The 15890-nt window shown below is 47.1% G+C and overlaps 1 protein-coding gene across 2 annotated transcripts in view; it reads right to left on the bottom strand.

Annotated features, from left to right (window-relative positions):
* The window catches only part of hdac9b (histone deacetylase 9b), a 98568-nt gene that overhangs the window by 36279 nt on the left and 46399 nt on the right, over positions 1–15890 (bottom strand). The window contains exon 3 of one of the 2 annotated variants that reach the window (XM_079837488.1): positions 3464–3532. The exons of the other annotated variant lie outside the window; for it this stretch is intronic. Coding sequence (XP_079693614.1) covers positions 3464–3532 — 69 coding nt within the window. The remainder of the gene's footprint in view (positions 1–3463; positions 3533–15890) is intronic. 2 annotated transcript variants of the gene reach the window in all.

Raw genomic sequence — 15890 nt, 5'->3', positions numbered from 1 at the left:
CCGGCAACTCAGTCTGGAAACCCGTACATTCATTTCTACTGCTTCTGTTACACTTTTGCGGGAACCAATCACATACTGGCTTATCCACCTGCCGCGCTATTGGAGGGATTATCACGATCACGGATAGAGAAGTGATGGGTCGTTGCCCATTGATCACGTCTCTTGTGGTCTGATTGGTTGAATGACTATCCAATTGCGTACAGAGTCATTTGAATTATGCTTGTTGATCACGCCTCTTGTGGTCTGATTGGTTGAATGACTATCCAATTGCGTACAGAGTCATTTGAATTATGCTTGTTGATCACGCCTCTTGTGGTCTGATAGGTTGAAGGACTATCCAATTGCGTACAGAGTCATTTGAATTATGCTTGTTGATCACGCCTCTTGTGGTCTGATTGGTTGAAGGACTATCCAATTGCGTACCGAGTCATTTAATTTATGCGCGTTTATGCTCGCATGTGCAGTAGAAAATACAGAGCAGACTCCCCAGACCAATGTTCAATCTTAAATTGAGCTTGGTCTGGTGATAGCCAGACAAGTTGTTATACTGTACAAGCTGTACATTCTAGCCCCCTACACTACCCTTAAACCTACCCATCACAGGAAACATTCTGCATTTTTACATTTTTAATAAAACATTATTTAGTATGTTTTTAAAGCTATTTTAAATGAGGACATAAAATGTCCTCATATTTAATTTTTACGTCATAATACCAGTGTAATACCTGTGTCATTATACAAATTTGTGTCCTCATGAATCACAAAAACAAACACACACACACACACACTCACTGACACACATTTTCCTAATGTTTTAAATACATTTTGGCCAGACAGCCATATGGGAAAACTCTCACACCTAGTGATAATATAGTTTTCTGTGGAACACAGTATGAATATTTGTGCGAATTGAAAACTTAATACCTAGAAACTGAAAATGTAACAAACAAACAAAAAGAAGGGAAAAAACACATAGCACATAAAAGCTCACGTTGTGACCACATCCCTAACATAAAAAATCAGCGAAAGAGTCGTTCCACTCATTATGCTGCATATTACATTCATAATAACAGTCCAACAAAAGGTTTCATTTTCTACAGTATAATTCTCCATAGACCACATGATCACATTATTTGCTTATCACTGTCATTAGCATAATCCAAAACTCATTTTTAAAATAAAAACAGCCTGAGGCCAGCGTGTGAAAGGCTACAGATAAAAACAACAAGATGATGCATGAACAGTAATTTATTTGATTCAGAAATGTATTAAAAGGACGGCCAACTGCACAAATCAATTAATTGTCTCTAATTATCAGCTACATTAAGGGACATCTTGCTCTGTGAGCATAAAATTGCTGCAAGTCTATTAGAATAGATTTATGAGTTTTTTACACTTGAGACACATTGTGTTTTGGTTTTCGCTGAAATAAACAAGTCAGATGTGACAAGATGATTTTCACCTGTTCGTTCAATATCTTTTGTTCATTCAACACACTATTTAGCCTTCTAAAGTGGCTGCTTTACTCCACATTGTCAGAATGACTATAACATTTGTTCAAAGACTAGCTTCAATGGTTAAAAACTGACAGTGAGCGCACATTAGCATTACAATAAACATCTTCCGACAGCAGCGTTGCTCCCGTAGATTCTGCCTCGACTCTGATCACGTATTTTCAAAGAGCCGTTTCCTTGAGCTTGGTTAGTGTTACAGAATAAATCCTCAAGTCTGCACTCTTAACTTGACCTATTTGCCTCAGCTACCGAAACACATAAACTGCAGTGCAGTTCGACTGATTGTTGTTCACAATGTTATGAGAACTACTTCAGATACTCCACACTTGCAGCGATGCTATTTCAGAAATGAAACCCAAAAAGAAGAAACAGTCTTTTTTAAACAAGCAGACCCTCGTTAACAATAACAGATTTAAACCCCACCGCATATCACATGACGGTGACAAAACTCTCTGTTAATAACTGTTCCACTGTAAGGTTATATTAAGAGTATGTGGAGATGGTATGATAGCAGAGCGCCACGGTGGCTAATCTTAGCACTCTAATGCTATAAGCTGAAAATAACACACTAATAATAGCTGACCCATAGAGCGAGCAACAGGCCTGCCTGCCTGCCTCACTCGGATGGCTGTTGTTTAACCACATACTTCTGTATAATGCCATGCATGTTTGTACAGGGCTTTCACTGAACAGATGAGCATTAATTGAATTGTTCGGTATCAGTTTTGTGGGTGGAACGGGACGCCCTACTGACCTGGTTGGTTGTATTTAGCCTCCTAACAGGTTGCTCCGCTGAGCCTTATTGAAGACGACAGCTCAGTCGATTGTGCACAGTACATGAACAAATGAGGTTTAGAAAAAAAGGTGGTTCTTGACTGTGTTTGTGCCAACAAAAAGTTTCTGTATAAGGAGAAATGTCCTAAATTATTGCATATTACGTAATGGCTTATTTAAATTTTTCCTAGAGATTAAGTATGTCTCATTCATAATATTTAATTTAAAACTAAATCCATAAAGTGATGGGAACCATATATGAAGTGCCTGACAAAACCCTTTTCTAACGGTGTATATTTAGAACGGCGGGATTGCATTATGCGCTGATTAAAAAAAATTCAGCTAAATTTCAGCTATGTTGCAACAAAGCTGAAATCTAGGCAGACGATCTCCTGCGGTTCTGCAATTATAAGTGCAAGAGAGAAAAATCAGAGGTGAAGCAATGTCCTCCACCCTTCTTTCAGGAACCGAAATGACTCTATCTGTCTGATTATACGTGCACTTCCTTTCCCCCCTTATTCACCCCAACTTTCATATCGTGGATTTCCCAGAACACCACGTTCTGAACCGGTCAGAGGTTGTGAGAGCAGCTTTCTGGCAGCAACCGCAAGTCAGAAACAACAGCAAAGAGCAAAAATGAGTCACGCTCAAAATTTAGACAATAAAGCAAACACACGCTCGCGCAGTGATGTCAGACCCGAGCTCTCGGCAAACAGTGTCAGGTCAAAAATAGAATGGATTGATTGTCTTTGGCAAATGCGAAAAGTAAAGCTCCTTTCATGTTGACAGCGTATTTCTGTCAGGAAGTTTCCTCTCTCCTGAATTAAAGGCTAAAGTCGCATAACATCCTGTACATGTTCTGTTTTTATACCCATTAACTACGCTTTCTGCCCAAATGACGTCTGACAGGATAATTACACATACCTCAAGCCGCCTCCTTGTTAGTCTAGCGATTTAAGGTTAAACCAACTAATAGGCATCCATAGAACGCCGTTCTCCTGAAAACTTTCCCCTCGGAGATCGTAATATCATCACAAACAGCACTTCAAATCTCGCAACCCTGCAGAATACAACTCTCTCGATGATGCTGCCACAAGTTTAGGATGCGATCCTACTCATCACAATACAGAAAATACTGACAGAGATCTAAAAAAAAATTATAATAAACCAGTCACCTGAGTTGTTGACGTTGTGCATATCAGCGTCGTGAGGGGTCAGAGGCAGCCGGTGTTTCCCGATGCCGTCTGCAGAGAAACAAGAGTCGGCCTCGTAAATGGTCTGGAGCATTAGTACTTCAGTTAGCAGCACATCATCTGCCAGCCCTGCTCTTCCTGTATTGCTGTCAGCTTGTCCCCTCCTCTTCTCTCGGTCTCTCTCTGTGTGTTTGTGTCTCTCTCTCGCTCTCTCAAGAGACCAGGAACATTCGCCCCTGCCTCCTCCTCCTACTCCTCCTCCTCCTCGTAAGCGACACCCGAAGAGTGACAGAGCTCTCCCTCACTAACACTAAAAAGCTTCACTCCTCCTCTGCTCTGCTCATCTCCCCTCTTCGATCCTTCTCCAGTCGACACCTAAGTAGCTCTGAGAATCAGCAGGAGAGTCTCTCACACTCTCTGCGCTCTGCCTTCCTCTTGTCCCGACAAAACTGCTTGTTATTTTCTCTCCGATGTGTCAGATTCACTGTTTTCGGTCCTCCCTCCCTCTCAAACTGGTTTTTTTTGGTCCTCCAAGGTGGCTCTCTGCTTCTTCAGAGTTGCAGCTCTTGTTTCTCTCTCTCTCTCTCTCTCGTTTTCCGTCAAGTTGCTTGCTGCAGAGAGGAGGAGGCTGATTTGCATGTGAATCAACAAGAGCATGGCCCACAGGTGACAGAAATAGAACAATGGCCGGCTCGTGCTATAAATAGGTCAGGCGCGGTGCGGGGATTGGAGCAGCATTGATGCGTTTAAAAATACCACTCCAAACACAGCTGTGGCCCTCATCTACAGCCAGAAGGCATGTCTCTGTGTCTATCTCTCTTTCATTTTAGTATGCTGTCATTCTTTATCTCCTTTTTCATTTTCTTTCTCACTCCATCTCTCTTCTATTATCATGCCTCTGGCCTCCATAAAAAGACACACTACCAGTTGTTCTGCAGATATAAATATAACCTTCCTGCATTTTGCTTGACACGTTGCTGCTCTGAGCCGCGCCGCTCACACTCTCGCCGGGTTTCTGTGCTCAGCGCGCAGAGCAAAATGCAACATTTCTAAGGTTGTCAACAATATACATGCATTTCAGATCTTGCATTCAAAATTGAATGGCATTATGTGCCATGCTTGGTGTGTTGTATTGTATTGATTAAGATATTAATGAGCACGTTGCATAATGCACTGCAAAGGCACAACCTGACAATACATAAACACTCCAATTAAAAACGAAAACGATTTTATAATAATTTGTTACATCTAGGCACTCAAAGCGCTTTACATATAGAACGGGGGAGTCTCCTCAACCACCATCAATGTGCAGCATCCACCTGGGTGATGCAACGGCAGCCATATTGCGCCAGAACGCCCACAAACATATGAAGCCAATCAGTATATGGGGATGATCAGGAGGGCATGATGGACAGAGGCCAATGGGCAGATTTGGCCAGGATGCCGTAGTTACACCCCTAACCAGGGGTTTTCAAACTGTATTGGACCCACTTTCAGAGTTCCCTTTCTAAAAAAAATTAAAGGCAGCTATATATATTTATGTATAAAATCTGTGAAAACAGATGTTAAATAATTGATATTAAATATGAAATAATATTGTTTTAATATTAAATTAATAAAATGATTGTTTTCTAAATTAAATAATCAGCTTTAATATGGTTATTCTTTTTTTACATTGTTATTGTACTTAAAATATTATCTGAAACAAATTTGTATTAATATCATAATTGTTAATATGTTAAAGTCACCTGTAGTCAATAATTGTATCCCTTAAAACTTATCTTTGATCACCAAAATTACACATTTCAACTTTCTTCAACATTCTTCATGCCTTAAAAGGGTTAGTTCACCCAAAAATTAAAATTCTGTCATTAATTACTCAACCTCATGTCGTTCCAAACCCGTAAGACATGTTTTCATCTTCGGAACACAAATGAAGATATTTTTGATGAAATCCGAGAGCTCTCTGTCCCCTCCATAGACAGAAATTTAATTACCACTTTCAAGGCCCATAAATGTAAGACAGCGTTGTGACTCCAGTGGTTCAACCTTAATTTTATGAAGCGACGAGAATACTTTTTGTGCGCAAAAACAAACAAAAACAACGACTCAATTCAACAATATTGTATAGCCTGTGTCAGACTCTTACGCTGTTGACAATGTAAACAGTGCTGTGTATCCTAGTTCTACGGCAGAACGACTTGTGCGCATGGCCAATGGTAAGCTGGTGTTCTGGAAGAGCTACACTATGTCAACAGCATAAAGGCCTGTTCACACCGGGATGGTTTATCGCCGACGTTTAACACCTCGTGACTAAACAAAGGGCGCCAATGTGAGTGTGCACACCGACACGCAAAACGCCACATGTAAAAGTACACGTAATTTAAAAACAAATTTTTTTTGACACGGCACGTGAAAAACTGGCCGACCAATGAGATTGCCGCTTTTGTTCATGTGTCTGGAGCTGCTGAAGTTACAGTAAAACACAATTTAGAGGCGCTCAAGCACAACACGGTCTTGCCGAGCACACATTGATACGACGAAGAAGAAGAAGTAAGTAGACAACGAAGAAGATGAGCTGCTAATGCTGCTTGCCAGTTAGCAAAAAGTGTGTGAATGGTTTTGGCAAGCAAATAAATACTGTCTTTCTTCTTCTTCTGTGTGACAAGCGAGTGTCAGAAGTGTAAAGTGGTGCAGCACCACCTTGTGTACCGGGAGCGCCATCTACTGAATTTGCACGTTCACTCGGCGCATTGCCAGTGAAAATCGCTTGGGTGTGAACACTCAAGATGCGCCGAAAAAATGTCTCGATAAACACTGCCGATAAGCGCTTGCGTTATTCGTCCCGGTGTGTACAGTCCTTTAGAGTCTGACACAGACTAGAGGAAATTGTCAAATAAAGTCGCTATTTTTGAGGATTTTTTCTTTTTCCGAAGATCTTACAAGTTTGGAACGACATGAGAGTGAGTAATTCATTTTTGGGTGAACGAACCCTTAAAAATAGCTTAAATGTAACTTAGTATATGCAGAACCATGAATATGCAAATTAGCTCTGCCTCCACTCACTCACAGCAGCTCACAGACCCACAAGGTCAACTTTACTCAAGTTACAGAAGTAAACACTGCACAAAGGTATCGTTCTTTACAATGTCGGACACATAACTGTAATTAATATGATTAGCCTTTTGCTTGACTACGTTATCGAACAGCTAATAATTTGTTGCAAATGTTGAGTTCACACTGCACGATTTTAGGCCCGATTTTGACTCAGCAACAGGTTTTGCGAAATCGCAGACAAATGCCCGAAATCATAGGCAAATTGGTGCTCGTTCATGAGAGTGACAATCATGCAGTGTGAATTATCAAAGATGCGATTTGAGAGAATCGTAGACGAGTTGCAGACGCCCATGAGACATTTGGCATGCTAAATATCTGGACCTGTCGGTGATTTGAGATCCTGCTGTGTGAAATGTGTTCTGACAGAAAATTGTGACCTACAGCCAATGAGAGAACAAGATACAGGGCAGAGGGAAGTTCAGGGAGGAGTAATAGACCAAAATATCAGTATTTTGAAAGCTATATTTACCATTTATATCAATTTTCATTGAAAAAAACATTGTCATAAAGTAGTATTAAGGTAGCCTGACAAGCCAGACCCACATCAAGATGTTGGGTCTGGGAACTCACCATTGGCAGGGCTCAATCCGAGGGGCGGGATAAACGGTTGTCTTTCAAATTCCTTCTGCACGCAATTGGATAGCGCCACAACCAACCAGAGCAACGAAGAAGGTAAAGCGGAGCTAGTTGATAGATTACATTTTCGCGTATCCGGTCGGCCAAACTCCAAACACATCTTCCTTTCTTAAAAATTACTTCAGTCCCGTTCTTTGTTCTTTCCTCAAAGAAAAGCTTAACTCCAAGTCCTCCAGAGTTGCGGACAAAGCAGTTTCGAAAGTCCGCTGTTCGCCAGCTTCTTTGTTTACAAGTAGCACGCGGAACTGCGTCAACTCTGCCGCCATTATGTTAAGCCCGCCCACCGACTCGATACACGATGTGATTGGCCTGACCAGAGTTTGGTTTTTCCAGATTTTTTTTTTAAATGCTTGCTTTTCCCGAGAAACTTTATGCTCAAAATGAGGTGGGAAGAACAACTAAATTTCAATATTTTAGTGAACGAAAACAAAAGATTTGCAGGTGTTTCTCAGGTGAAATGCAACACTTTTGCAAGAGAATGCAAGGCAAAAGTATTGAAAGATAATTTTTGTCCTCCCATTTCATATTTTCCATCACCGTCCCCTTAGAGACTTCAACATCCACAACTTTTTATTAGTCTAGTTCTTTAGAAACACATCAACAGACTGACCTGAAGAACCATTAAAGAAACATCAAGAACTTTATTAACCATATAGCAACTCAAGAACCTAATACAGCCAAAAATAAATATTGATAAGAGAGGGCTCCTTGACCCTGAGGTTCTGCAAATAACCACCATGATCTTGTTATTTTTAACAGTGTACTGTATGTGATATTTCAATGCCAAGATGTACTATAGAAATTCTGCATTGCCAAGTACAATTCTCAAGAGAACACATTCTTTCCTCGCTTGTGTAAACAATAACGCACGTCTAAGCTGAACTTGTTTAGTTTGTGTTTGTGTGTGTGGTCATCTGTGGAACGGGTAGGTTGTATATTGAGGCCAGTGTTGCTCTTCAGGAGGGATTTCCCAGCTGGCCAAATGTGTTTAAGATGAATTAGTAGCTCAGAGCACACAGGGGGAGCCATCTGTGTGACGGTCAAACTTTATTTAAAACTCTCACTCCAGTCCCTTCTGTTGTCATACTGCTATGAACTCTCCATATTTTGCTTTATGGTAACAACTTTTCCTAATACATTTTTTGAGAGACAAAACTTATTCTGACATCAACAATTCCTAAAATCCAGTTTTGCATTTTTAACTTCCTCAATTATGTGATATTTTTATATTGATGCTATTGTTAACTTATTGAAATCTTTACAGTAGGTTGCCCAGTACTGCAACAACATGAAAATCGATGCTGTGTTGGAAGCCTGACATTTCTTATTACTTCCATCTTCCATCTCATTTTGTCTCAAGATTTAGGATGCATCCCCATGCACCAGCCTTAGGCTTCCTGGGCTTTTTTTGGACACAAACTACTAACAGAGAGAAAAAGAAAGAAATAATGATAGAAAGATTTTTATACTAGAAATCACAGCTAAAAAGTTCAGTAAACTCGTCCACATTTGCATTAAAACAATTAAAGCTGCTAAAAATGTGAAGCATTTGCAATTTTGGCCAAACCAGCACCACAAAAATATTTGTGTCTGATACAGTAAAACTGACTCATAGAGATGAACCATATTAAAGCCTCCTCTTAGTTATTTTTGCACCATTATCTGATGAGGCAAATAGGACACACTTGCACACACTTGTCAAACTACACATTTTGTCAAAGTTAAGTTATGACTGAAACAAGGTTAAGGTTCGGTCACATTAGTGAAACTAAGGTCTATTGTCAATAGTGCAGTGGTGCATCAAGGGCACTTCCAAACTAAGAATCTTTATATTGATCAATGCTGTGAATTTACATGTTCAAAGTTCAACGAACTTAAATTAGATGCAATATCGGTCCCTCGCATAAAATTCTCAACTCCCCCCACCTACATTTCCTGCCGTTACTGAGACTCTGAAACTGCAACCTTTGGGTAACAAGTCCGACTCTCTAACCATTAGGCCACAACTGCCCAATACCCACCAGATACCTCCTGTCCCAGTCTGAAGCTTAAAACCATCTGGTCACCTAAATGCTAAATAAGTGCTAATCATGCTAACACCAGTGCTCACCATCTCCTAACACTTTTATGAGCATTTAAAGTATAATGCCTAATGATTTTAAGGACGAGCTCAAGGGGAGTCCGAAACGTCTCAGGTTACGAATGTAACCATTGTTCCCTGAGAACAGGGAACGAGACGCTGCGTCAGCTTGACGCTACGGGGAACGCCTCCGGCGTGACAGGTGCCTGAAATCACATTGAATCACGTCAATTCTATTGACCGGCGACAGCCTATGATGTCATCAAGGTGCGACCAGGAAGTATATAAGGGCGCCTTGCCAACATGACAGTATCTAATCGTCTGAAGGGACTGTTTTCGGCAGGCAGGCCCTGCGGCATGGCACAGCGACGCAGCGTCTCGTTCCCTGTTCTCAGGGAACAATGGTTACATTCGGTTACTTTCGAAAGGGAACTCGCGCTGCGTCAGCTTGACGCTACGGGGAACGATATACCAACGCCGCCATGCCGACGGGAGTGCATGCCCACTGGCAGTGACAACTGTCAAGACAAGCAAATTCTACTGAGATGCCTGAACCACTCCCCTTCTGGTCACATTAGGCTGTCAGTGACAGCGCCCCCTACGGTCAAAGCCCAAGCTTATCACCTGAGAAGGAAACCTTCACACACATGAGTTCCCTCCCAGGCCTTGCTCGAAGGCCTGGAACCAACCCATTCGACTCAGAAGGGGTTCCTTTAAGGGAGCGTGGCAAGGGAACTACGAGGGAACCCTATGCCAGTCACTATTCGGGAGATTATCACCGAATGCCACCAGGGAGACCTGACCAGGTGACCCAGTCTAGCATGGGACACGTAATACGGTCAACCCTGTCTGTACAGTACAGAGCCTCTGGTACTCGCCTCCAAAGAGACATCCCGTTAGGGTGCTGCAAGAAAGGGCAGCGTCACCGACTAGCCGGACCTCAGAGACGGGTTATCCCGGAGAGCAGCGCTCAGCGAAGTGCTTTCAAACCCTTGCTAGCGAGGGGAGTCAAGCCGCTCGATCCTCGGATCTACCAAGCACTTACTTTAAAACGTGCTTAGGAGGCCAAAAGGCCTTATAGGCTGAATATATCGGGAGGGGCCCCTCGGGACCTACCACCAATAGATCAGCCCCAGGAGGCTGTAAGCTCACAACAGACCCTCGCTTGAGAGGAGCTCATAAGCCTGCCCGGTAGGCAACCATGCCGTAGGCCTACTATGAAGGTCCCGTCCTGTCGGGACCACATAGCCGCAGTGACACCACGTCGTGCTAGGGTAAGAACACCGCCTTCAGGTCTCGCAAACGGCCAGAGGCCGGCGCCTGATAGCGGGTAGCCACTAGCTGTCAGCAAAAAGCCAGTTGTGTGTTCCCGCCTAGGGAACTCGTCCCCCAGGGAGGCCGAGAGAGGCCTCCACCTGGTAACCTGATAGACCGCTCGCGCATCCAAAGCAGCGCTCGTCCTCAGGAAGGCCAAAAGGGCCTGATACCTGATCGCAGTCGTGCTAGCCCTCGAGGTAGCTGGGAAGACCAGGGACTCGCTTAATCAGGGAGGCCAAGCGGGCCTACCAACTGCAAGACATCGGGCACTCACAGCCAAACTGAATGTGCTACTCATAGCGCTTCAAGCTCACCACAGCGGCTGGGGACCGGGAGCTCGCTTTCAGGGAGGTACCATGCCTACCACCTGATAGCAAAAAGTGCCACTTATAGCACTTTACGCACACCACAGCGGCCGGGGAGCCGGCCTCTGCTCATTGACTGGACTTATCCAGGAACCACGAGACCAGAGCGTGCCCTCAGAGGAGGCCACGTGGGCCTACTACTCCAAAGCGAATCCCCTCAGGGAAGCCCGTGCAGCTTTGCCTGATAGCAGCCCATGCTACGATCCGTTACCGAAACTGGGGACCGGGGAACGATTCCAGGGAGGCGCAATGCCTCCACCTGGTAGCAGAGCATGCCGTCAGTCGTGCTTTGCTAACCGTCTCACTCTCGCGCCTGAGAAACAGGGGCTCGTTTTCAGGGAGGCAACAATGCCTACCACCTGATAGCAGAGCACGCCACGCCTAGCGTTTTGTTTCGCTAGTTGTCTCAGCGCCTGAGAATCGGGAGCTCTCTTTCAGGGAGGCAACCGTGCCTACCAACTGAAAGCAAAACGTGCTACTCGTAGCACTTCACGCTCATTGCCACAGTGACTGGGAACCGGGAGCTTGCTCTCAGGGAGGCCATAATGCCTACCAACCTGATAGCGGAGCATGCTACTCGTAGCACTTCGTGCTCATTGCCATAGTCGACCAGAAGCCGGGAGCTCGCCCTCAGGGAGGCAACAGTGCCTACCAACTGATAGCAGGACATGCTACTCGTAGCATTCCATGCTCATTGCTACGGCGACCGGGAACCGAGAGCTCGTCGTCAGGGAGGCCACAGAGCCTACCAACCAACGGCAGAAAGTGCTTATCCATAGCGCTCCATGCTCATTACCACAGCGACCGGGAACCGTGAGCTCATTGTCAGGGAGGCCATCATGCCTACCACCTGATAGCAGAAGGTGCTACTCATAGCACTCCATGCTCACCGCCACAGTGGCTGGGAACCGGGAGTTTGCCTCCAGGGAGGTCACTCAGGGAGGCCGGATGAGGCCTACTACCTGCTAACACTCGTGCTAGCCATCCAGTGACTGGGGCCCAGGAACGCCATCCGCAGAGGAGGTCAAGTGGGCCTGCTTACCCCACAGCAGGCCCATAGGGAGGCCCAATAGCGCCTACCACCTATTTAGCAGCTCGTACCAGCCGTCGAGGGACTTAATGCCTATGGTGCCCCCTCAGGGGAGACCAAGCAGTGCCCGCTGACCACAGCAGGCTCTCAGGGAGGCCAGACAGGGCCTAACTCCTGAGCGAAGGAAACCCAGACTGGGAGCCTACCCCTCAGGGAGGCCTGGCAGGACCTGTCCCCCCGAATAGGGGGTCTGCAGATTCCAAGGATCCTGCCGAAACTTTAAGAAGGCTGGCTGCTGCTACCTGGGCTGACGGCAGCTGTCTGCTGCTGACGAAGGCCTGGAAATCCAGTTAACACCTGGGGACTCATCCCCAGGGCCAATGACGGGTCATCTGCTGACGTCGACACCAGTGGAGAAGAGCCTCCGAGGCCCACTCGTGGGCCATAGTGTCGGGACTTTCCTGCAAGGAGGCCGGTTAACGCCTACTACCTGTCCTGAAGTCCAACTGCCCAGACCGTCCAAGCTGGCCACTCAGAGCCAGCTGGCTCCTATGCCCGCACCTGGGGCTGGCTCCATCCCAGAGGCAGCTAGGGACAACCTGCTTCGCCGTGTCCTAGGGCCCCCAGGACGGCGCAGTCTCTTGGGCAGTGCCTACAAACATGGACCTAATCACATTGCCAACAGCAGTGTACTCAGCAGAAGTGCTAAGCAAAGACCCTCTAAAGCGAGGGGAGTACAACTTACGTCACCTGCATCGGGGCGGCTGTCTTTCTTTCCATGCAGCGGCCAACCTTGATTGCGAGGGCGTCAGCCATTGGCAATGCTCGGGCCTCAGGGGAGCATCCGACCAGAACCTTACAGACAGAAGGATTATCCGATGTTCTGCTCGACCCGGGCCCTAAAGGAGGTGAAGCAGAGACATAAAGCAAGGGAACAATATCACAGAAATGTGAAATCCACCGGCCGTACCATCCTCCAGGAAGAGGCCGGGGGCCGCCAGCAGATGGCGGCCACCAAGCTCCGAAAGGCGGAAACAGCAGATAAAGTCTAGTCGCAAACCGGCGAAAGACGCTTAATTCCACCCCACGACCACTGGCAAAGTCGCTGTCTCCTGCAACATCCTCGTCTGCATTACACGTGACCCCAGAACGCAGAGAAGGGGGCGGGCCTTGGCCGGACGACTCTGTAATAGAGGAGGCTGAAACAAGGATGCATAAACAAGACCATGTTCTTAATTAAAAAGACAGGCCAGGGGCGAACATCTTTATTAAAAGGGGACGCGCCCATCCTTGACAAAGCCTAGGCCAAGTGGTGCGACATAGGTCCGCACTAGATCTACTCAGGGCCCGGGAAAGAAATATTATCACCTCTAATATTACACAATGAGGCCCAAAAAACCCCTTTCCCAAAGCCCCGCAGAGCTGGGCGCAGATCTCACTACAGCTCGTGCATAAGCGCGTACCCGGTCTTCAGCTACTTTTCACTTTACGCTAGGAAAAACACAGCTCGCCCCTTACACTACAAGCCCTCAGGCGAGAGCGCGATTCAGTTACCCAAACAATGGGGAAAAATATAGCACGGAGAGGCAGCAAACTCTCTAGCAGAAAGTGAAGTATTCACACACAACCATCATAATGTTGCAAAGAAGATCGTTCTTAGCTTACTCACGGGGAGCTGCAGGCCCTGCGAAGATCCAGCGGCGATCCAAATTTCCCCAGAAAACCTCTCAGGCGAGCGAAGGTATAGGAGTTCTGAAAAACATAGTTTTGAAAATGTTTCACCCTCAGCGAGGGGACTCACCAATCGCTCCCAGCGGTGATTCCAGCCATCCATAGGCTAGTATCCGCCCGCCATCCTGAGGGGGGCGCTCTCACAACCAAGCCAGGCGGGCCGTCAGAATTCTTACATTTCTGCTCATCATAGGCCCACCGGTCTGATGTTAAAAGCGCCCGGGGAAAATCTTTTTCCAGAGGAAGGGAAAAAAGGCAGCGTTCACCTGCGTCCCCTCGGGGGCGGAGTCCGCTGCCTACGCTGGTCCCGGTTGCCAGCTCTAGCTTCCTTCCTCTTTTTGAAGCGGGTGTCCCGCCTCCTCTGCGCCATAGGCCACGGCGCTCCACGGCGCTCGAGAGGCAACACTGGTTCTCTGTTCCTGTCTCCGGCCCTCAGGCTGGGACGGACCAGGGACACCCGACTGCCTGGGCGCGGTCCCGGACCTCCGCGGGATGCAGGTCTTAAATGCTGCCGAGCGCGCCCTCGCCTCCCTGAACTTATCCACCACCGCCTCTACGGAGGTGCCAAACAGTTCAGAGGGCGAGACCGGGGCATCGAGGAGAAAGGCCCTCTCTTTCCCCGCGATGTCCGCCAGGTTCAGCCACAGATGTCTCTCCGTGGCCACCATAGCCGCCATCGAACGACCGATGGCGAAAGCTGTTTGTTTGGTGGCCCTAAGAGAGAGATCGGTGGTGCGGCGCAACTCGGCCACCGCGTCAGGGGTTAGTCCCACCCCCTGATCGAGGTCCCTCAGCAGATCTGCCTGGTAGGCTTGTAACACTCCCATCGTGTGTAAAGCCGCCCCAGCATGACCCGCCGACATGTATGCCCTGCCGTTCAGACGTGATGTTGTCCTAAGGGGATCTGACGGCAGGGTGGGAGCCCTTAGTGTCGATGGCCGACCGGAAGCGAGGTAGTTTGCGAACGTCTCGTCGACGGGCGGCAGCGACACATATCCAGCTTCCGGTAATCCCTCGACGTCAGCAAAATTAGCCCGCTGACGCCGATGGACTCGGGCTGAATAGGGCTTCTTCCATCCTCTCGTAATCTCATAATGGAGATCAGGAAAAAATGGAAGACTCCCGGGAGCCGGCTGGTCACGGGCGGGGAGATAACGGTCATCCAGTCTGCTCAGACGAACGTCATCTCCCCTAGCGCGCCGCCAAGGCAGCTGCAATCTGCCCACGGCGCGCTCCATAACCTCCACCAGCTCCCCATACATGGGACAAGGTGGTTGAGAAGCCTCAAACACTTCACTCGACTACTCAACCATCCTCTGCTCCACTGGAAGAGCCACAGACGAGGAGGAGGAGCTTAGATCCTGCTCCGCCTCCAAAGTCTGCCCCTCGCGATCTGGCTCGTTGTCCACAAGCACTATACCAGTCTCTAGACGACGAGCCAGATCCAGCTGGGAGCCCCAGGATTGAAGGCGCCGCTCGGCCTCGGCGCGAGCGGGACCGCTCCCAGCTGCTGAACTCTCTCCCCTCGAGAAGAGAGCCAAACGAGAGCGGAGCGTTCTCAACGGAAAACGCTCGCAGTTCGCACAGGAGGCTCCCTCGAGAACCTCCCGTGCGTGCTCTTCCCCCAGACAGTATACACAGAGCGTGTGAGTGTCATCAGGTGTAAGATACCTGGTACACGGCTCTGCACACCTGCGGAAGTGGCGCTGTTTCTCTGCACACTTCATAGCTTGGTACTTGCTTGACGTTCAGGATACAGGCAAAACAGTCACTGAAGACGAAGAGATACTGTCATGTTGGCAAGGCGCCCTTATATACTTCCTGGTCGCACCTTGATGACATCATAGGCTGTCGCCGGTCAATAGAATTGACGTGATTCAATGTGATTTCAGGCACCTGTCACGCCGGAGGCGTTCCCCGTAGCGTCAAGCTGACGCAGCGCGAGTTCCCTTTCGAAAGGGAACAAGCATGCGTGCAAAGGGTTACTGACAATAGTAAATATTATAGCAAGAGCTTAAGTACTTGTAACTCAAGTAACTAACAGCATAAGCATGCCTCTATAAATAGTGCATACAATATATACAGTACTATACAGCAATCTGGCATCTTTATGAACTCACTGAACTGGTCAGT

The sequence above is a fragment of the Gobio gobio genome (genome assembly GCF_949357685.1).
Source record: "Gobio gobio genome assembly, chromosome: 15".
Lineage (NCBI taxonomy): Eukaryota > Metazoa > Chordata > Actinopteri > Cypriniformes > Gobionidae > Gobio > Gobio gobio.
Note: the sequence above shows the minus strand (reverse complement) of the source record. Positions and strands in the feature narration are given on the sequence as shown.